Source organism: Pecten maximus, chromosome 7 (assembly GCF_902652985.1).
Source record: "Pecten maximus chromosome 7, xPecMax1.1, whole genome shotgun sequence".
Classification (NCBI taxonomy): Eukaryota; Metazoa; Mollusca; class Bivalvia; order Pectinida; family Pectinidae; genus Pecten; species Pecten maximus.
In genome coordinates this window covers 377,932-401,448 of record NC_047021.1, presented here as the reverse complement: position 1 = coordinate 401,448, position 23,517 = coordinate 377,932, and the positions used below count along the sequence as shown (strand labels likewise).

Sequence of the window (23,517 nt, the reverse complement as noted above, 5' to 3'; positions counted from 1 at the left end):
AGTAAAGTAAATTCATAAGTCAAAGATCAAAATTAATAAAACATAATAATAGATAAAAATTAATTGATCTTTAACTCAAGAGTGTGCTAAACATCATCTATGTACCACCCTATAGTTTTTAGGTCATCTGACTGAAAAGATCAGGATACCTATATAGCCGTCATGTTTCATCCGCCATCGAGAGCAGTAAGCCATTCACATTTAATTTGTTGTTATGGTTGACTTCATGTTTGCTCATATGTCCAAATGCTGTGGTGTATCGTCTGTCACCAATGTATTCAGCAGTCTGCCGTCTGCCCGGCGTCCCTTTAAATAACTTTTCAATGACCTAGAGGCCCAGAGACGTGATATTGGGCCTGGAGCATGCTAGTATGAAGAGCTATCAAGTTTGTTCAAAAGAAAGACCTTGACCTTCATTCAAGGCCACGGTGGTCAAATGTGCAATATCTTGACCTGAAGTTGCTTATTGGAGCAAAATTCGAAATTGTTCTATTGCCTACACTCTCAACTATATTGTTTTGTAAGAGGTCCAGTGACAAATATATCATATTGAATCTGTGCATAATATATATTTCGCTTATTAAACGTTACATGTACATAATGATCTAGATGTATGTAAAAATGTCACCTTTACCTGCTGCCATGAGGTTTATAGCTTTGCTAAAGATGTTGAAATACAAGGTTATAGTTTATTTACTGAAAGTTTTCTGGTCAAAACTATAAAGTGGAGAACTATTGAAAGTTTGTGTAAGTAATGGATGTTGTGGTCTGAATAAGTAATGGATGTAGTGGTCTGGAATAAGTCATAGATGTTGTGGTCTGGAATGTGTAATGGATGTTGTGGTCTGGAATAAGTAATGGATGTTGTGGTCTGGAATGTGTAATGGATGTTGTGGTCTGGAATGTGTAATGGATGTTGTGGTCTGGAATGTGTAATGGATGTTGTGGTCTGGAATGTGTAATGGATGTTGTGGTCTGGAATGTGTAATGGATGTTGTGGTCTGGAATGTGTAATGGATGTTGTGGTCTGGAATAAGTAATGGATGTTGTGGTCTGGAATGTGTAATGGATGTTGTGGTCTGGAATAAGTAATGGATGTTGTGGTCTGGAATAAGTCATAGATGTTGTGGTCTGGAATAAGTAATGGATGTTGTGGTCTGGAATAAGTAATGGATGTTGTGGTCTGGAATGTGTAATGGATGTTGTGGTCTGGAATAAGTAATGGATGTTGTGGTCTGGAATAAGTAATGGATGTTGTGGTCTGGAATAAGTAATGGATGTTGTGGTCTGGAATATGTAATGGATGTTGTGGTCTGGAATGTGTAATGGATGTTGTGGTCTGGAATAAGTAATGGATGTTGTGGTCTGGAATAAGTAATGGATGTTGTGGTCTGGAATAAGTAATGGATGTTGTGGTCTGGAATGTGTAATGGATGTTGTGGTCTGGAATAAGTAATGGATGTTGTGGTCTGGAATAAGTAATGGATGTTGTGGTCTGGAATAAGTAATGGATGTAGTGGTCTGGAATAAGTAATAGATGTAGTGGTCTGGAATAAGTAATGGATGTTGTGGTCTGGAATGTGTAATGGATGTTGTGGTCTGGAATGTGTAATGGATGTTGTGGTCTGGAATGTGTAATGGATGTTGTGGTCTGGAATAAGTAATGGATGTTGTGGTCTGGAATAAGTCATAGATGTTGTGGTCTGGAATGTGTAATGGATGTTGTGGTCTGGAATAAGTAATGGATGTTGTGGTCTGGAATGTGTAATGGATGTTGTGGTCTGGAATAAGTAATGGATGTTGTGGTCTGGAATAAGTAATGGATGTTGTGGTCTGGAATAAGTAATGGATGTTGTGGTCTGGAATAAGTAATGGATGTTGTGGTCTGGAATGTGTAATGGATGTTGTGGTCTGGAATGTGTAATGGATGTTGTGGTCTGGAATAAGTAATGGATGTAGTGGTCTGGAATAAGTAATAGATGTAGTGGTCTGGGATGTGTAATGGATGTTGTGGTCTGGAATGTGTAATGGATGTTGTGGTCTGGAATGTGTAATGGATGTTGTGGTCTGGAATAAGTAATGGATGTTGTGGTCTGGAATGTGTAATGGATGTTGTGGTCTGGAATGTGTAATGGATGTTGTGGTCTGGAATAAGTAATGGATGTTGTGGTCTGGAATGTGTAATGGATGTTGTGGTCTGGAATAAGTAATGGATGTTGTGGTCTGGAATAAGTAATGGATGTTGTGGTCTGGAATATGTAATGGATGTTGTGGTCTGGAATGTGTAATGGATGTTGTGGTCTGGAATGTGTAATGGATGTTGTGGTCTGGAATAAGTAATGGATGTTGTGGTCTGGAATAAGTAATGGATGTTGTGGTCTGGAATAAGTAATGGATGTAGTGGTCTGGAATGTGTAATGGATGTTGTGGTCTGGAATGTGTAATGGATGTTGTGGTCTGGAATAAGTAATGGATGTTGTGGTCTGGAATAAGTAATAGATGTTGTGGTCTGGAATAAGTCATAGATGTTGTGGTCTGGAATGTGTAATGGATGTTGTGGTCTGGAATGTGTAATGGATGTTGTGGTCTGGAATAAGTAATAGATGTTGTGGTCTGGAATGTGTAATGGATGTTGTGGTCTGGAATGTGTAATGGATGTTGTGGTCTGGAATGTGTAATGGATGTTGTGGTCTGGAATAAGTAATGGATGTTGTGGTCTGGAATAAGTCATAGATGTTGTGGTCTGGAATAAGTAATGGATGTTGTGGTCTGGAATAAGTAATGGATGTTGTGGTCTGGAATGTGTAATGGATGTTGTGGTCTGGAATAAGTAATGGATGTTGTGGTCTGGAATAAGTAATGGATGTTGTGGTCTGGAATAAGTAATGGATGTTGTGGTCTGGAATAAGTAATAGATGTTGTGGTCTGGAATGTGTAATGTATGTAGTGGTCTGGAATGTGTAATGGATGTTGTGGTCTGGAATGTGTAATGGATGTTGTGGTCTGGAATGTGTAATGTATGTAGTGGTCTGGAATAAGTAATGGATGTTGTGGTCTGGAATGTGTAATGGATGTTGTGGTCTGGAATGTGTAATGGATGTTGTGGTCTGGAATAAGTAATGGATGTAGTGGTCTGGAATAAGTAATAGATGTAGTGGTCTGGAATGTGTAATGGATGTTGTGGTCTGGAATGTGTAATGTATGTAGTGGTCTGGAATAAGTAATGGATGTTGTGGTCTGGAATGTGTAATGGATGTTGTGGTCTGGAATGTGTAATGGATGTTGTGGTCTGGAATAAGTAATGGATGTTGTGGTCTGGAATAAGTAATGGATGTTGTGGTCTGGAATAAGTAATGGATGTTGTGGTCTGGAATGTGTAATGGATGTTGTGGTCTGGAATGTGTAATGGATGTTGTGGTCTTGGAATAAGTAATGGATGTTGTGGTCTGGAATGTGTAATGGATGTTGTGGTCTGGAATGTGTAATGGATGTTGTGGTCTGGAATAAGTAATGGATGTTGTGGTCTGGAATGTGTAATGGATGTTGTGGTCTGGAATAAGTAATGGATGTTGTGGTCTGGAATAAGTAATGGATGTAGTGGTCTGGAATAAGTAATGGATGTTGTGGTCTGGAATAAGTAATGGATGTAGTGGTCTGGAATAAGTAATGGATGTAGTGGTCTGGAATAAGTAATGGATGTTGTGGTCTGGAATAGTAATGGATGTTGTGGTCTGGAATGTGTAATGGATGTTGTGGTCTGGAATGTGTAATGGATGTTGTGGTCTGGAATGTGTAATGGATGTTGTGGTCTGGAATGTGTAATGGATGTTGTGGTCTGGAATAAGTAATGGATGTTGTGGTCTGGAATAAGTAATGGATGTTGTGGTCTGGAATAAGTAATGGATGTTGTGGTCTGGAATAAGTAATGGATGTTGTGGTCTGGAATGTGTAATGGATGTTGTGGTCTGGAATGTGTAATGGATGTTGTGGTCTGGAATGTGTAATGGATGTTGTGGTCTGGAATGTGTAATGGATGTTGTGGTCTGGAATAAGTAATGGATGTTGTGGTCTGGAATAAGTAATGGATGTTGTGGTCTGGAATGTGTAATGGATGTTGTGGTCTGGAATGTGTAATGGATGTTGTGGTCTGGAATAAGTAATGGATGTTGTGGTCTGGAATAAGTAATGGATGTAGTGGTCTGGAATGTGTAATGGATGTTGTGGTCTGGAATGTGTAATGGATGTTGTGGTCTGGAATAAGTAATGGATGTTGTGGTCTGGAATAAGTAATGGATGTTGTGGTCTGGAATATGTAATGGATGTTGTGGTCTGGAATGTGTAATGGATGTTGTGGTCTGGAATGTGTAATGGATGTTGTGGTCTGGAATGTGTAATGGATGTTGTGGTCTGGAATAAGTAATGGATGTTGTGGTCTGGAATAAGTAATGGATGTTGTGGTCTGGAATGTGTAATGGATGTTGTGGTCTGGAATAAGTAATGGATGTTGTGGTCTGGAATGTTCTTCAGATCACATTATAAGTCATAATACAAACAGTGCAGTGCACATTGTTTGCTTAATGTTGCAGGACATGGTTACCTTACTGTAATCATGTATTATATATATATATAATTAGACATTAACTAGACATATTACAAAGTTGTTAAGACATACAACTACAAATGATCATTTCAAGTTCACTGTATCATATCTGATGAAGAATACACTCATAACAAAGCCAAAAAAAAAACCTCTTCTCAGTTAGTAAACAAAAGTCACAGTGGAGAGTAAATGATATTGGATTAGAGGATTAGTAGCATCCCTAAGATGGATCGGTAACAAATCTGTTCAAGTGAACAACCTTGAAATACTATCTGGATCACTGGCGTCCAATGTGTTTAATAGCAGAGATGGAGCTAGTATATCTCTATGGTGGATTTTATTGTTATTCTGGTTGATTACATTTACCAGCAGATCTGAAACAAAAAATGAGCACATCTGTATTTCCAGCTTCTGAGAATTATAGAATTAATCCTGAATTACCAGAATATATCATAATGTAAACATTAGAAGTAAACTGAATGTTCCTCTCCTACAGTGACAAACTGTTCCCTGCCTTAGGATTTGGGGCCAGGATGAGCGATGGGAGTGTACATCATGAATTCGCTCTGGTAAGTCTCCAATTACAACATCTCCTAAGGTAATATTTTATGTTTGACATATAACAATATGTATATTAATAATTGATAAAATATATAAATTTGCTTTTATTTTCATTTCAGATGACCTTAATTTATATATATGTAAAAAGTAAATCCCATGATCACTAAACTATTGACAAGTTTATTGAACTGTAAATTTCAGAACTTCAGCCCGACCAATCCATTCTGTCAAGGTGTACAGGGGATCCTACAGGCTTACTATAACTCACTGAAGAATGTACAACTTTATGGGCCGACGAACTTCGCCCCAGTAATCAACCATGTGGCCAGGTAAGTTTCCTCAGGTGATGATACCAACAGATTTATGGGCCAACAAACTTCGCCCCTGTAATCAACCATGTAGCCAGGTAAATTTCCTCAGGTGATGATACCTACAGCTTTATGAGCCGACAAACTTCGCCCCTGTAATCAACCATGTAGCCAGGTAAATTTCCTCAGGTGATGATACCTACAGCTGTAATCAACCATGTGGCCAGGTAAATTTCCTCAGGTGATGATACCTACAGCTGTAATCAACCATGTAGCCAGGTAAATTTCCTCAGGTGATGATACCTACAGCTTTATGAGCCAACAAACTTCGCCCCTGTAATCAACCATGTAGCCAGGTAAATTTCCTCTAGTGATGATACCTACAGCTTTATGAGCCGACAAACTTCGCCCCTGTAATCAACCATGTAGCCAGGTAAATTTCCTCAAGTGATGATACCAACAGATTTATGGGCCAACAAACTTCGCCCCTGTAATCAACCATGTGGCCAGGTAAATTTCCTCAGGTGATGATACCTACAGCTTTATGAGCCAACAAACTTCGCCCCTGTAATCAACCATGTAGCCAGGTAAATTTCCTCAGGTGATGATACCTACAGCTGTAATCAACCATGTGGCCAGGTAAATTTCCTCAAGTGATGATATCTACAGCTTTATGAGCCGACAAACTTCGCCCCTGTAATCAACCATATGTGGCCAGCTTTATGGGTTATTGAAGGTTTGCTACATCAGTGTGTGATGGTTCTATTTTGTGACATATATTGTAGGTTTGCTACAACAGTGTGTGATGGTTCTATTTTGTGACATATTGTAGGTTTGCTACAGCAGTGCGGGATGCTTCTAACTATTTTGTGACATATTGTAGGCTTGTCCGAACAGTGTGTGATGGTTTTAACTATTTTGTGACATATTGTAGGTTTGTCCGAACAGTGTGTGATGGTTCTAACTATTTTGTGACATTTTGCAGGTTTGCCACAGCAGTGCGGGATGGTTCTAACTATTTTGTATTACTGATTATCACTGATGGAGTTATCACCGACATGCCTCAAACCATGCAGGCCATAGTCAATGTAAGTATAGTACTGCTTGTGTACTCAACAAGGCCATAGTCAATGTAAGTATAGTACTGCTTGTGGACTCAACAAGGCCATAGTCAATGTAAGTATAGTACTGCTTGTGTACTCAACAAGGCCATAGTCAACGTAAGTATAGTACTGCTTCTGTAACTCAACATACCAATGTAGGGACAATCGATATACTGATGGTGACAATAAAATTGGTAAATACATTTAATCAACTGCAACAGAATAAAATTGATAAATACATTTAATTAACTGCAACAGAATAAAATTGGTAAATACATTTAATTAACTGCAACAGAATAAAATTGGTTAATAAGTCTAATTAACTGTAACAGAATAATTTTAAAAATAGTTTTAGTGATTCCACTTTAAATTTTCCTGGGAAAGATTGACTCCTTAGAGATGAATGGTTTACAGTTATTTCATGTCTGACATTTCCAAATGATGAAAATAGTCCAATGAATTAAAGCGTGGTGTTTGGCTCCCTAAGGTATATAACCCTATTGATTTGAGGCATGATCAGCCAAAGTCAATGTCACTGTAAAATTTGGCATGTCTGCAGGGCAATAAGTTAGAATAAATTATCGATGAACTTTGTATGTGGCAAGGGTTAGAACTACATGTATATTAACTGGGTCATTGTCAATCACTGATATTAATGCTTTAATACCCATCTAAATAAGTTAAAGCACTATTAGGACTAGGAACTATCTTTTAAAGCTATAAACTTATTACAGGATAGATGATTAAAAAAATGACTAGCAAATAACTTTGGGCTAAAATGGCAGAAGGTCAAGGTCGTTGCTAGTACCGATTGTTAAACATAAATTTTGCCTTTCAATACTTAGATATCATGAAATTGGTACATGTATGTGTGCTGCCTCAGGGATTGATTTAAGGTCACTCAAAGATATTAATGGAGGGGCAGAAACCCAAAGAAGTGGGGTAGCACACTACAGTAGGACAGCCATGGATGATTTTTTGTAAGCAACTCCTGTAATATGATATACATAAAAAATGAAAAAAATAAATGTATTGGCTATAAATGGTATACATTTGTATCTTTAAAACGTCCATATTGTAGTTTAGAACTGACATTCCCTATAATACATGACTGTATACTATAATTGGTATATATCTGTATTTTTATAACGTCCACATTTAGAACTGACATTCCCTATAATACATGTATACTATAATTGGTATATATCTGTATTTTTATAACGTCCACATTTAGAACTGACATTCCCTATAATACATGTATACAATTGTACTATAATTGGTATATATCTGTATTTTTATAACGTCCACATTTAGAACTGACATTCCCTATAATACATGTATACTATAATTGGTATATATCTGTATTTTTATAACGTCCACATTTAGAACTGACGTTCCCTATTAATAATACATGTATTTGTTCCTAATTACTGTTGTATTGTATTGCAGGCGTCTGGGTTACCAATGTCAATCATCATTGTAGGGGTAGGAGATGCAGATTTTGAAGGTAAACTTTTTGCATCTTGAGAATGTTTTAACTACTTGTATTTGAAAAAAAATTAACATTTAAATGTACATTCTCTGTCTTATTTCCTTTCTATGCCCCGCCATAAAAATGATTGGGGGGTGGGGGTTGTTGTCTTGGGTGCATGTACAATGTAGTTATAGCGTTGTCCATATCTGTCGCGTCCGGTCCTGATTCAGTTTTGATGCCAAGGTCACTGTTGCTCAATATAGTGTACTTTTTGTTGTGTTGAATTTATATTTTTCAACTATGTATATATATACATTAAATATAGAAAATCATCAACCGATTCCATTTCATCATATCATGCTAGCTACATCATTTCTTAAGAGATTTGGATGGAAGCTTATACACAAAATCAAGTTTATAGACATAATACAGCTTTTACAGACATGCCCTGAACATATATTATATTATAGTGTTTGTGCTTCAGACTTCCAAGGTCAAAATCACTTCAAAGACACCATCTAGTCCCGTCTCGTCCCGTTTCAATGTTAACACAAAGCAACTTTAATCTTTGACAGATTTTCATCAAACTTTATGCTATTTTTGTACCATCGTCTTTCTGGCATATCGATCAGATATCCATATCAACATATTCAACATAGGAAGGTGTTAAAACTGACTATCTCAATTACAGTTGTTTTATATTCTACTAAGATCTGTATAAATGTATGACACTAGATACTTATATGTATAAATAGTTAATATCTATAAAGATAATTATACTGTTACTACATAGTTAATATCTATATCGATAATTATACTGTTACTACATAGTTAATATCTATATCAATAATTATACTGTTACTACATAGTTAATATCTATATCTATAATTATACTGTTACTACATAGTTAATATCTATATCAATAATTATACTGTTACTACATAGTTAATATCTATATCAATAATTATACTGTTACTACATAGTTAATATCTATATCTATAATTATACTGTTACTACATAGTTAATATCTATATCTATAATTATACTGTTACTACATAGTTAATATCTATATCTATAATTATACTGTTACTACATAGTTAATATCTATATCTATAATTATACTGTTACTACATAGTTAATATCTATATCTATAATTATACTGTTACTACATAGTTAATATCTATATCAATAATTATACTGTTACTACATAGTTAATATCTATATCAATAATTATACTGTTACTACATAGTTAATATCTATATCTATAATTATACTGTTACTACATAGTTAATATCTATATCTATAATTATACTGTTACTACATAGTTAATATCTATATCTATAATTATACTGTTACTACATAGTTAATATCTATATCTATAATTATACTGTTACTACATAGTTAATATCTATATCGATAATTATACTGTTACTACATAGTTAATATCTATATCAATAATTATACTGTTACTACATAGTTAATATCTATATCGATAATTAAACTGTTACTACATAGTTAATATCTATATCTATAATTATACTGTTACTACATAGTTAATATCTATATCTATAATTATACTGTTACTACATAGTTAATATCTATATCTATAATTATACTGTTACTACATAGTTAATATCTATATCTATAATTATACTGTTACTACATAGTTAATATCTATATCGATAATTATACTGTTACTACATAGTTAATATCTATATCGATAATTATACTGTTACTACATAGTTAATATCTATATCAATAATTATACTGTTACTACATAGTTAATATCTATATAGATAATTATACTGTTACTACATAGTTAATATCTATATTGATAATTATACTGTTACTACATAGTTAATATCTATATCAATAATTATACTGTTATTACATAGTTAATATCTATATTGATAATTATACTGTTACTACATAGTTAATATCTATATCTATAATTATACTGTTACTACATAGTTAATATCTATATCAATAATTATACTGTTACTACATAGTTAATATCTATATCGATAATTAAACTGTTACTACATAGTTAATATCTATATCGATAATTATACTGTTACTACATAGTTAATATCTATATCGATAATTATACTGTTACTACATAGTTAATATCTATATCGATAATTATACTGTTACTACATAGTTAATATCTATATCGATAATTATACTGTTACTACATAGTTAATATCTATATCAATAATTATACTGTTACTACATAGTTAATATCTATATCGATAATTAAACTGTTACTACATAGTTAATATCTATATCAATAATTATACTGTTACAACATAGTTAATATCTATATCTATAATTATACTGTTACTACATAGTTAATATCTATATCGATAATTATACTGTTACAACATAGTTAATATATATATCGATAATTATACTGTTACTACATAGTTAATATCTATATCGATAATTATACTGTTACTACATAGTTAATATCTATATCGATAATTATACTGTTACTACATAGTTAATATCTATATCAATAATTATACTGTTACTACATAGTTAATATCTATATCAATAATTATACTGTTACTACATAGTTAATATCTATATCAATAATTATACTGTTACTACATAGTTAATGTCTATATCTATAATTATACTGTTACTACATAGTTAATATCTATATAGATAATTATACTGTTACTACATAGTTAATATCTATATCGATAATTATACTGTTACTACATAGTTAATATCTATATCTATAATTATACTGTTACTACATAGTTAATATCTATATCTATAATTATACTGTTACTACATAGTTAATATCTATATCTATAATTATACTGTTACTACATAGTTAATATCTATATCGATAATTATACTGTTACTACATAGTTAATATCTATATAGATAATTATACTGTTACTACATAGTTAATATCTATATCGATAATTATACTGTTACTACATAGTTAATATCTATATCAATAATTATACTGTTACTACATAGTTAATATCTATATAGATAATTATACTGTTACTTCATAGTTAATATCTATATCGATAATTATACTGTTACTACATAGTTAATATCTATATCGATAATTATACTGTTACTACATAGTTAATATCTATATAGATAATTATACTGTTACAGAGATTTTACTTGTTGCAGGCTTATTCACAGGTTTAATTTGTAATAGAAATTGTTTGTTTTAGCCATGGACACACTGGATGGGGATGATGTCAGATTATCGTACAACGGCAAGCAGGCAGTCAGAGATATTGTACAGGTATGTTACAGTCAGAGATATTGTACAGGTATGTTACAGTCAGAGATATTGTACAGGTATGTTACAGTCAGAGATATTGTACAGGTATTTTCCAAGCAGGCAGTCAGAGATATTTTACAGGTATTTTACAAGCAGGCAGTCAGAGATATTGTACAGGTATGTTACAGTCAGAGATATTGTACAGGTATTTTACAGTCAGAGATATTGTACAGGTATTTTACAGTCAGAGATATTGTACAGGTATTTTACAGTCAGAGATATTGTACAGGTATTTTACAGTCAGAGATATTGTACAGGTATTTTACAGTCAGAGATATTGTACAGGTATTTTGCAGTCAGAGATATTGTACAGGTATTTTACAGTCAGAGATATTGTACAGGTATTTTACAGTCAGAGATATTGTACAGGTATTTTACAAGCAGGCAGTCAGAGATATTGTACAGGTATTTTACAGTCAGAGATATTGTACAGGTATTTTACAGTCAGAGATATTGTACAGGTATTTTACAAGCAGGCAGTCAGAGATATTGTACAGGTATTTTACAGTCAGAGATATTGTACAGGTATTTTACAGTCAGAGATATTGTACAGGTATTTTACAAGCAGGCAGTCAGAGATATTGTACAGGTATTTTACAGTCAGAGATATTTTACAGGTATTTTACAGTCAGAGATATTGTACAGGTATTTTACAGTCAGAGATACTGTACAGGTATTTTACAGTCAGAGATATTGTACAGGTATGTTACAGTCAGAGATATTGTACAGGTATGTTACAGTCAGAGATATTGTACAGGTATGTAACAGTCAGAGATATTGTACAGGTATTTTACAGTCAGAGATATTGTACAGGTATTTTACAAGCAGGCAGTCAGAGATATTGTACAGGTATTTTACAGTCAGAGATATTGTACAGGTATTTTACAGTCAGAGATATTGTACAGGTATGTTACAGTCAGAGATATTGTACAGGTATGTTACAGTCAGAGATATTGTACAGGTATTTTACAGTCAGAGATATTGTACAGGTATGTTACAGTCAGAGATATTGTACAGGTATGTAACAGTCAGAGATATTGTACAGGTATGTTACAGTCAGAGATATTGTACAGGTATTTTACAGTCAGAGATATTGTACAGGTATTTTACAGTCAGAGATATTGTACAGGTATGTACCAGTCAGAGATATTGTACAGGTATGTTACAGTCAGAGATATTGTACAGGTATTTTACAGTCAGAGATATTGTACAGGTATTTTACAGTCAGAGATATTGTACAGGTATGTTACAGTCAGAGATATTGTACAGGTATTTTACAGTCAGAGATATTGTACAGGTATTTTACAGTCAGAGATATTGTACAGGTATGTTACAGTCAGAGATATTGTACAGGTATGTAACAGTCAGAGATATTGTACAGGTATGTTACAGTCAGAGATATTGTACAGGTATTTTACAGTCAGAGATATTGTACAGGTATTTTACAGTCAGAGATATTGTACAGGTATTTTACAGTCAGAGATATTGTACAGGTATTTTACAGTCAGAGATATTGTACAGGTATTTTGCAGTCAGAGATATTGTACAGGTATTTTACAGTCAGAGATATTGTACAGGTATTTTACAAGCAGGCAGTCAGAGATATTGTACAGGTATTTTACAGTCAGAGATATTGTACAGGTATTTTACAGTCAGAGATATTGAACAGGTATTTTACAAGCAGGCAGTCAGAGATATTGTACAGGTATTTTACAGTCAGAGATATTGTACAGGTATTTTACAGTCAGAGATATTGTACAGGTATTTTACAGTCAGAGATATTGTACAGGTATTTTACAAGCAGGCAGTCAGAGATATTGTACAGGTATTTTACAGTCAGAGATATTGTACAGGTATTTTACAGTCAGAGATATTGTACAGGTATTTTACAGTCAGAGATACTGTACAGGTATTTTACAGTCAGAGATATTGTACAGGTATGTTACAGTCAGAGATATTTTACAGGTATTTTACAGTCAGAGATATTGTACAGGTATTTTACAGTCAGAGATATTGTACAGGTATTTTACAGTCAGAGATATTGTACAGGTATTTTACAGTCAGAGATATTGTACAGGTATTTTACAGTCAGAGATATTGTACAGGTATTTTACAGTCAGAGATATTGTACAGGTATTTTACAAGAGCAATGGATAAGATAATCTTATTAGAATCTGATTAAGTTTTTATATTGACATATAGCAGGTGATTTTGATCAAAAATGTTGGTACATACATGTAGATGCTTTTGTTTATCTTGTTTCAAATGATTTGACCAGTGGGACCAGATATGTGTAATATATTCATATTAATTACATTTTTATGGCCATGAAAAGTTAATAGGGACAGTTTTGAGATGATGTCTACTGACAAACCCCAACAAAGGCTTTCAGGCCCTAAATTAATGTTTGCAGGCCTAATGAGTTTGTCCAAATATGTTGAACTAATACACACTGGTTTGGGTTGATGCTTCTCTAGATTAAAAAATCAGCACTATTACAAAATCAAATTTAATTTAGTTGCATATACATGTACAACTGGTAAATCTGAATGTGTAAGTTTGTGTGTTTTAGTTTGTGCCATTCAGAGACTTCCTTCGGGGTGGTAACAGTAGCAGTATGCAGATGTGCCAGGCAGCTCTAGCCAAGGAGGTGTTAGCTGAGATCCCAGACCAGTTCCTCTCCTATATGAAGGCCCACAACTTCAAACCTAGACCACCAGCAGATGGACCCCACTGATACAACTCTGCTGTGAGACATCTGGGCTCAGTGATTTAGTCAAACTGTTCCCTCTCTGCTTGGTGACTTTGGGGTTCGCTGACTTTGGGGTTCGCTGACTTTGGGGTGGCTGACCTTTGGGTGGCTGACCTTTGGGTGGCTGACCTTTGGGTGCCTGACCTTTGAGTTCGGTCACTTGGGGAGGGGGGTGATAACTTCTGGGTACAGGTTCTTTTGAGCTCTGTCTCTTGGAATTGCTGTGACTTTGAGTCTAAAAGACCTCATTGTTGTAACTTCTATTTTGTAACTTTTCTGATCTCTCTATTTGTACTCTGTATTGATATAAGATATGAGGGACCTAAAACACTGTCTATTGCTCAAATGAAATATTTCAATAATAATTACTCGATTTATATTCTGATCTTCTTTTCTAATCTGTAGTCACTCACTTGTATACTTGTATTCAGTAAATATATATTTATATACAAAGTTTAACATTAGATCTAGTAAGACTAGGATTACTGGTCTATATCGGACCGGTAGACCGGTCTATATCGGACCGGTAGACCGGTCTATATCAGACTGGTCTTTATCGGACTGGTAGACCGGTCTATATCAGACTGGTCTATATCAAATGATTGATGACAGTCTTTGTTCAGGGTATTTCAATGATAACTACAGCAGTATGGTGAAATATTACAATCACCAAATATTTTAATCAATTTGTGGTGCTCTGTAGGATTATAAAGCAATATTATACGAATGTATCTGACAGGTTAATTGTCGATCACTTTATTATCATTTTAACTATTCAGAATAGAATAACATATATCTTAGTGGGATCTACTCTCAACTATGACAAATGCTACTGTATCTCAACCATCACATATACCACTGTATCTCAACCATCATGGTTGCCTCTGGGAAGGGGGTAAACTTTACTATAGTAATAGCTTATATATGGGAATTTTTTTACTATCAATTGTTTGATTTCTGTTGGAGTTCATTCTACCTTAATTTACGTTATCAGCCTGGGATGACAGTCTGATGGTGTACACTTGTTGGCCCTGACTGACCACCAGGGGCTGATGGTGTACACTTGTTGGCCCTGACTGACCACCAGGGGCTGATGGTGTACACTTGTTGGCCCTGACTGACCCCCAGGGGCTGATGGGTAGAATCAATATGAGTCAAATCAACTGAAATATTTCAAAACTCAGGTGACCATTAATGCCCATGTTATTTGCATGCTACTAACTTCCGATACAAATTCATACTTACCAGTACCTGTCTTAACAAATTGGAATCTTTTTAATAAGACATGTTTTATATAATATGTGCATATCATAGTGTTCATTGAATGTCATTATGGTCTGTATTAGTTATAAAATATCTCTTCAAATGTTTGCCCCTATGGGGTTGTGTTTTAGCTTTTCAATTACAACATTTGGATTGTGATAGCAATGATTATAGTGAATTAGAAAACAAATTTTGAAAAATTGTAACAATGTATTCATTGATAACTTATCGTTGATATGACACTGTTTATTTACATTGATATATACATTATATTTTATTCCTGTTTATGTTGCAATAATATATGAAATTGAATTTTATTTTGTTTACTGTGGAAGACAAATAGGGTTCACACAATTATCATAATATTTAGTGTTTTTAGAACTTTTATTTCTTAAACCTGGTTAGTGGTTTTAATAAACTATCAATTAATATAATAATTAAATATATCTGGTGTTTTACATGTGTTTTATTTACACACATTTTATATATGATGAAGTAAATTATGTTTTGATGTTGGTGTTGAACTGCTAGATACTGTGTAATAGAGACATGTATTAGATTGTATAATATATATTACATATATCTCATTAGTCCCGAAATAAACCCCACTCAAATTCATTTTCCTTAAAGACTTCTGAGAGTAACATTGATTTTATTTATGATGTTGGACAAGTAACACATTTGTCGATGTTTATGACATGAGGGTATGACATGGTATTACAGGTCAGTGATATGTGAAATAATACAAGATTATACATACAATGATTTAGGTAGTGACTGATGTTTAAATATGATAAAATTCTATTTACAGTCGAACCCATTTATATTGAAATGCTCGGGGAATGGAAAAATACTTCAAATTAACTGGTTTTCAATATAACCGGGATCCAGCCTTTTGCCGACATATTTAAGTACCGCGCTACGTCAAACAACACACCAGTGTTCAATATAGTTGATTTTACTTAGTCAGTATTTACAATCAGTTCCAAAATGATAATAGTTTCACAGTTTATTAAAAATAATGTTAAATTCGACGGGAGAAGTCTTCGACTGTTGCTTGTTTTTTGTTTATGTTGAGTTCGAATTCGCGGACACATGTGAGAACAGTTTCCGGTACATCCCGGCTACTTTCCAAGAAACTACCGTCTGAAATCGGACATGTGCGTCGATGATAGATGGATTTTCACGAATTGTTTGAGGGTCGTTGTCAATATCACTGTTCTGGTTACGTTGTTATCATTTTCTGTCGAATCCCTAAGAATGGCCTCGTCATTTGTTATTGTCTCGCGTGTAGTTAAATGAGTGTCAATTTCGATGTATATATGTAGCAGAAGCCTAAATAAGCTGTGTCCCTCATGGTATATTCGTAAACAAATAATTAAAAGTCACAATTTAATTGTATTGTGTAAATCAGAATTTCATTTTTACCTATCTATTGATCGGACGCACGTACCGTAGCGGCTGGTAATTATATAATCTAAGCCAGTCGTGGCGACTTTCAATTTAAGCGATACATAAACAATGGTTTAGCATTGTTGGGGGCAATAATTTCCTTTCAAATAAAGCGATATTTCAAATAAACCGATTTCAAAATAACCGATGAAACAATACAAAGACAAAGAAGGCATTTGGACGGGATTTTATTTCACTTCAAATTAAGCGATATTTCAATATATCCGATTTCAAATTAAGTGGGTTCGACTGTATTTTAATATTCGCTTTTGTTACAAAATAACACTCTACATAAACTAGTGGCTTTTTCACTCATTTAAATTGATATACATCTAAGTTCTCTCTGTAACTTGTTAAAATGTACGTCTGTATACAATCACCTGAAGGCCTAATTATACCAAAGAGTAAATAATCATACCATACTGTCAGCTATTTATAGTGGAAGTGAAAAATTCAATCTGAAAACGACCTTTTACAGACAATTCTACATAAATGGGAATTATTGTACTAACACTGAAAAATAACTACAGAATAACATTTGTCTTTATTGTTATGTGAGAGTGTCTAAATATGAGAATTCGTCACTTTGACCAGTTTAGATGTATTTTATAGTCACATTCCTTCTCTGTGTTGAAACTGTTAATTGTTTAATTTGATTGCTGTTGAATTTGTATTCCAGTTTAGAGTAGGTTTTTAGAGTAACATAAATCCCACCGATAAGTCTGTACTCAAGGCCAAGTCTGTACTCAAGGCCAAGTCTGTACTCAAGGCCAAGTCTGTACTCAAGGCCAAGTCTAGGCCAAGTCTGTACTCAAGGCCAAGTCTAGGCCAAGTCTGTACTCAAGGCCCGAGTCTGTACTGAAGGCCAAGTCTGTACTCAAGGCCAAGTGTGTACTCAAGGCCAAGTCTGTACTCAAGGCCAAGTGTGTACTCAAGGCCAAGTCTGTACTCAAGGCCAAGTCTAGGCCAAGTGTGTACTGAAGGCCAAGTCTGTACTCAAGGCCAAGTGTGTACTCAAGGCCAAGTGTGTACTCAAGGCCAAGTGTGTACTCAAGGCCAAGTCTAGGCCAAGTGTGTACTCAAGGCCAAGTGTGTACTCAAGGCCAAGTCTAGGCCAAGTGTGTACTCAAGGCCAAGTCTAGGCCAAGTGTGTACTCAAGGCCAAGTCTAGGCCAAGTGTGTACTCAAGGCCAAGTGTGTACTCAAGGCCAAGTCTGTACTCAAGGCCAAGTCTAGGCCAAGTGTGTACTCAAGGCCCGAGTCTGTACTGAAGGCCAAGTCTAGGCCAAGTGTGTACTCAAGGCCAAGTGTGTACTCAAGGCCAAGTGTGTACTCAAGGCCAAGTCTGTACTCAAGACCAAGTCTGTACTCAAGGCCAAGTCTAGGCCAAGTCTGTACTCAAGGCCAAGTCTACTCAAGGCCAAGTCTAGGCCAAGTGTGTACTCAAGGCCAAGTGTGTACTCAAGGCCAAGTCTAGGCCAAGTCTGTACTCAAGGCCAAGTCTGTACTCAAGGCCAGACATACACCATTCACACTTCAGATCGTAACAATGTCTGACAAATATCAACACAAATATAACCCTAGTCTTCAGACTTACCATACAGTCTACAAGTTACAAATATCAACACAAATGTAACCCTAGTCTTCAGACTTACCCTACAGTCTACAATTTACAAATATCAACACAAATAACCCTAGTCTTTAGGCTTACCATGCAGTCTACAAGTTACAAATATCAACACAAATAACCCTAGTCTTCAGGCTTACCATACAGTCTACAAGTTACAAATATCAACACAAATGCAACCCTAGTCTTCAGGCTTACCATACAGTCTACAAGTTACAAATATCAACACAAATGTAACCCTAGTCTTCAGGCTTACCATACAGTCTACAAGTTACAAATATCAACACAAATGTAACCCTAGTCTTCAGGCTTACCATGCAGTCCACAAGTTACAAATATCAACACAAATGTAACCCTAGTCTTCAGGCTTACCATACAGTCTGCAAGTTAAGTTTGTACCAGTACATAGAAAACTGGTCACAATTATCAAATTGAGATTTGGATAGGTACTGTTGGATGTCTTCTTCTAAAGATGTATCTTTAGTAATGAAGTTGTCTGCCCTTGAGAGAGATATCTTTAGCACTGAAGTTGTGTGCCCTTGAGAGAGATATTTTTAGTATCAAAGTTGTCTTCCCTTGAGAGAGATATCTTTAGTAATGAAGTTGTCTTCCCTTGAGAGAGAAATCTTTAGTAATGAAGTTGTCTGCCCTTGAGAGAGATATCTTTAGTATCAAAGTTGTCTTCCCTTGAGAGAGATATCTTTAGTATCGAAGTTGTGTGCCCTTGAGAGAGATATCTTTAGTATTAAAGCTGTGTCCCTTGAGAGAGATATCTTTAGTAATGAAGTTGTCTGCCCTTGAGAGAGATATCTTTAGTATCAAATTTGTCTGCCCTTGGGAGAGATATCCTTAGTATCGAAGTTGTCTGCCCTTGGGAGAGATATCTGTAGTATCGAAGTTGTCTGCCCTTGAGAGAGATATCTTTAGTAATGAAGTTGTCTGCCCTTGAGAGAGATATCTTTAGTATCAAAGTTGTCTGCCCTTGGGAGAGATATCTTTAGTATCGAAGTTGTGTGCCCTTGAGAGATATATCTTTAGTAATAAAATTGTCTCCCTTGATTTGGATATCTTAGTATTAAAGCTGTGTCCCTTGAGAGAGATATATTTAGTATCAAAGTTGTCTTCCCTTGAGAGAGATATATTTAGTATCGAAGTTGTCTCCCTTAATTTGGATATCTTAGTATTAAAGCTGTGTCCCTTGAGAGAGATATATTTAGGGGTAAGGCTGTCTCCCTTGATTTGGATATCTTAGTATTAAAGCTGTGTCCCTTGAGAGAGATATCTTAGTATTCAAGCTGTGTCCCTCGAAAGAGATATATTTAGGGGTAAGGCTGTCTCCTCTGAAGAGAGAAATCTTAAGTGTCAAAGTTGTCTCACCTTGAGACATATCTTTAGTGATAAATTTATCTCCCTATTGAGAGACATATATTGGAAAGTATCTTTAGTATTAAAGCTGTGTCCCTTGGAGAGGGATATCTTTAATAGTAAAGTTGTCTCCCTTGATTGAGATATCTTTAATGGTAAAGTTGTCCACGTTTGAGAGATGTTTTGAATTAATCAAATAACTGAAGCTTGTGAGATACGGTCTTGTAATCCCTTTGGAGATATGTTTTCACCTTATGACACACACATATATATATATATATATAAATTACAATTTTCTGGGGAGAGAGAGAACTGCAAATTATACTTAAAGAAATGTACATCTTCAGAGCTTTATTCGGGTATTTTATAGGATTCTGGGTAAAACAGTGCCTGTCTGTTCCTTTGTGCCAAAATGGCGACCACTCTAGTGTCCTTAGTGTCCTCTTCGTTTCACCATCAGAGAAACTCCTAGTCATCTTTTGCTTGAGAAGTTCTGTGTACTTACAATATCTGGCAGGGAAATGTTGGATTCATATGAAGGTCTCACGACGGCACTACTATTTGATGGCTTCTTGTCTATTAACACATTCAGCTCACATCCACCCTAATGTTAAAGAAGAGGCGGCTGATGCTTTGTGTAATCATTCTCATATGTTACCTGTGTCAACCCTAACCATAATGGCGGCAAAGAGCCTACATAAAAATTCAGCATCAACCAAACTTGCGTGGCTGTTTTTGCTCTTCTTCACTTAAGACATGTTTCTCGACTGTTGGTGTATGACCGATGGTGCAATTCTTCATCTTCTTGAGGTTTCCAACATGTTTCTTGACTGGCTTAGTGATAATGATGTTAGGCTTTATTTAAACTTGATCACATATAGAACAACGACTGGTCTATTATTTTATCACATATCGTACTAATATTTCAGTTTCCTGGCACAGCCTGCAGGTCAGTTGTGTCAAGGGCTCAGCTTCTGTGTTGGCCATATCAACCCTCGCCATGTCCGCATCGGCACGACTGACCCTCTCCACACTGATTAAACCAATTACTAAATACAACACATATTATAGCTAGATCTTCTCGACTTCGTGTACGACCGCTGGGCACATGAGTATATCTAGTATTATCGTTTTTCAATCGGTCATCCGACCGGTCAGCCAGACAGAGGCCTCTGATTGGTCGAAATATTGTCATATTTTGATTAAATATGGTATATAGGTAAAGTATGACACTAGAATTACAAACACCTGGGATATCGCCTGTTCTGTTCAAGACGGGCTGTGTAATGGTTCCTGTTACAACTGATACTTGTTTGAAGATTCTTTTCTTCCTATTTTTGTTATTTTATCCCTATAGTGCCAAACTTAGAGGGGATAGCTTACTACAGTAAACAAGGACCTGGTACAAATAGGGCTTCCGTACAGTTCACGTTTATGTACAGTATGTACAGGGACTGTTATATGTATATAATGTTACAGGCCTAAGACTCCTACAGATTTGGGAATTTGTTAAAAAGGGAGCATCAGTGTAAAATATGTTTGAATTAGCATTTTATTAAGTATTGAATTTAGAATGTAATAGGTTTATTTTAAAAATGCATATATACGTTTATCATCAATGTTATTTTGAATGCCCAGATTTAATCTCCTTAGAATAAAATATGATTTATAATAGATCTTTTGTTTTAACTCTGATCAATATGTATAAGTCTGCTTTACATGTTGTAAAAGCTGAAAGCGTCTTTACAAAACACTGATGACGTGTGTAACGTACATACGTTACGTGACGTAATTTTGTGGCTTGATGGTTAATGGGTGACTTTCAATCAATTACTTTGATTTTGTATTATTTTATGGTTACCATAATAACCAGTTTAAATTGTTCTAAGGTAAATACTCTACCATAACCAGCATCATCACGACCAATATTCCTCGTATTTATTATGTATATTTATTGTCGATATCTCTTTACAACTAAAATATCCTTGTGTTTTAATCAATAAATTATAACCCTGGCATTTAAAGTATGTGTCACTTATTTGTAGCCCGCAACCAAAATATATAGAGATTTTATACTAATGTATCTGATCACTTGACTGGCTGATTACATTTGTACATCAGTAACTTATTATATATATAATTAAAACAAAGATAGTATTACCGAGACAGTCATAAAGAGATATGGCGTACGGGATTTCTAACAAAGATAGTATTACCGAGACAGTCATAAAGAGATATGGCGTACGGGATTTCTAACAAAGATAATATTACCGAGACAGTCATAAAGAGATATGACGTACGGGATTTCTTACAAAGATAATATTACCGAGACAGTCATAAAGAGATATGACGTACGGGATTTCTAACAAAGATAGTATTACCGAGACAGTCATAAAGAGATATGACGTACGGGATTTCTAACAAAGATAATATTACCGAAACAGTCATACAGAGATATGGCGTACGGGATTTCTAACAAAGATAATATTACCAAAACAGTCATAAAGAGATATGGCGTACGGGATTTCTAACAAAGATAGTATTACCGTAACGGTCATAAAGAGATATGGCGTACGGGATTTCTAACAAAGATAATATTACCGAAACAGTCATAAAGAGATATGACGTACGGGATTTCTAACAAAGATAATATTACCGAAACAGTCATAAAGAGATATGGCGTACGGGATTTCTAACAAAGATAGTATTACCGTAACGGTCATAAAGAGATATGGCGTACGGGATTTCTTACAAAGATAATATTACCGAGACAGTCATAAAGAGATATGACGTACGGGATTTCTTACAAAGATAATATTACCGAGACAGTCATAAAGAGATATGACGTACGGGATTTCTAACAAAGATAATATTACCGAAACAGTCATACAGAGATATGGCGTACGGGATTTCTAACAAAGATAATATTACCGAAACAGTCATACAGAGATATGGCGTACGGGATTTCTAACAAAGATAATATTACCGAGACAGTCATAAAGAGATATGGTGTACGGGATTTCTTACAAAGATAATATTACCGAAACAGTCATAAAGAGATATGGCGTACGGGATTTCTAACAAAGATAGTATTACCGTAACGGTCATAAAGAGATATGGCGTACGGGATTTCTTACAAAGATAGTATTACCGAAATAGTCATAAAGAGATATGACGTACGGGATTTCTAACAAAGATAGTATTACCGAGACAGTCATAAAGAGATATGGCGTACGGGATTTCTAACAAAGATAGTATTACCGAGACAGTCATAAAGAGATATGGCGTACGGGATTTCTAACAGTTAATATTACCGAGACAGTCATAAAGATACGGTGTACGGGATTTCTAACAAAGATAATATTACCGAGACAGTCATAAAGAGATATGACGTACGGGATTTCTAACAAAGATAGTATTACCGAGACAGTCATAAAGAGATATGGCGTACGGGATTTCTTACAAAGATAGTATTACCGAGACAGTCATAAAGAGATATGGCGTACGGGATTTCTAACAAAGATAATATTACCGAAACAGTCATAAAGAGATATGGTGTACGGGATTTCTAACAAAGATAATATTACCGAGACAGTCATAAAGAGATATGGCGTACGGGATTTCTAACAAAGATAGTATTACCGAGACAGTCATCAAGAGATATGACGTACGGGATTTCTTACAAAGATAATA

General features: G+C 34.8%; 1 protein-coding gene across 7 annotated transcripts in view; it reads left to right on the top strand.

Annotated features, from left to right (window-relative positions):
• The window catches only part of LOC117331267 (copine-8-like), a 62,564-nt gene extending 40,716 nt beyond the window's left edge, over positions 1-21,848 (top strand). For 4 of the 7 annotated variants that reach the window (XM_033889871.1, XM_033889869.1, XM_033889867.1 and 1 more), the window contains 7 exons: positions 5,097-5,169; positions 5,363-5,490; positions 6,455-6,557; positions 8,022-8,079; positions 11,253-11,315; positions 11,436-11,446; positions 13,938-21,848. In XM_033889871.1, coding sequence (XP_033745762.1) covers positions 5,097-5,169; positions 5,363-5,490; positions 6,455-6,557; positions 8,022-8,079; positions 11,253-11,315; positions 11,436-11,446; positions 13,938-14,102 — 601 coding nt within the window. In that variant the 3' untranslated portion in view covers positions 14,103-21,848. Of the gene's footprint in view, positions 1-5,096; positions 5,170-5,362; positions 5,491-6,454; positions 6,558-8,021; positions 8,080-11,252; positions 11,327-11,435; positions 11,447-13,937 lie in introns of all 7 variants that reach the window. The other 3 variants (XM_033889872.1, XM_033889868.1, XM_033889866.1) reach the window with 1 other exon arrangement.
• Positions 21,849-23,517: the final 1,669 nt, after the last annotated feature.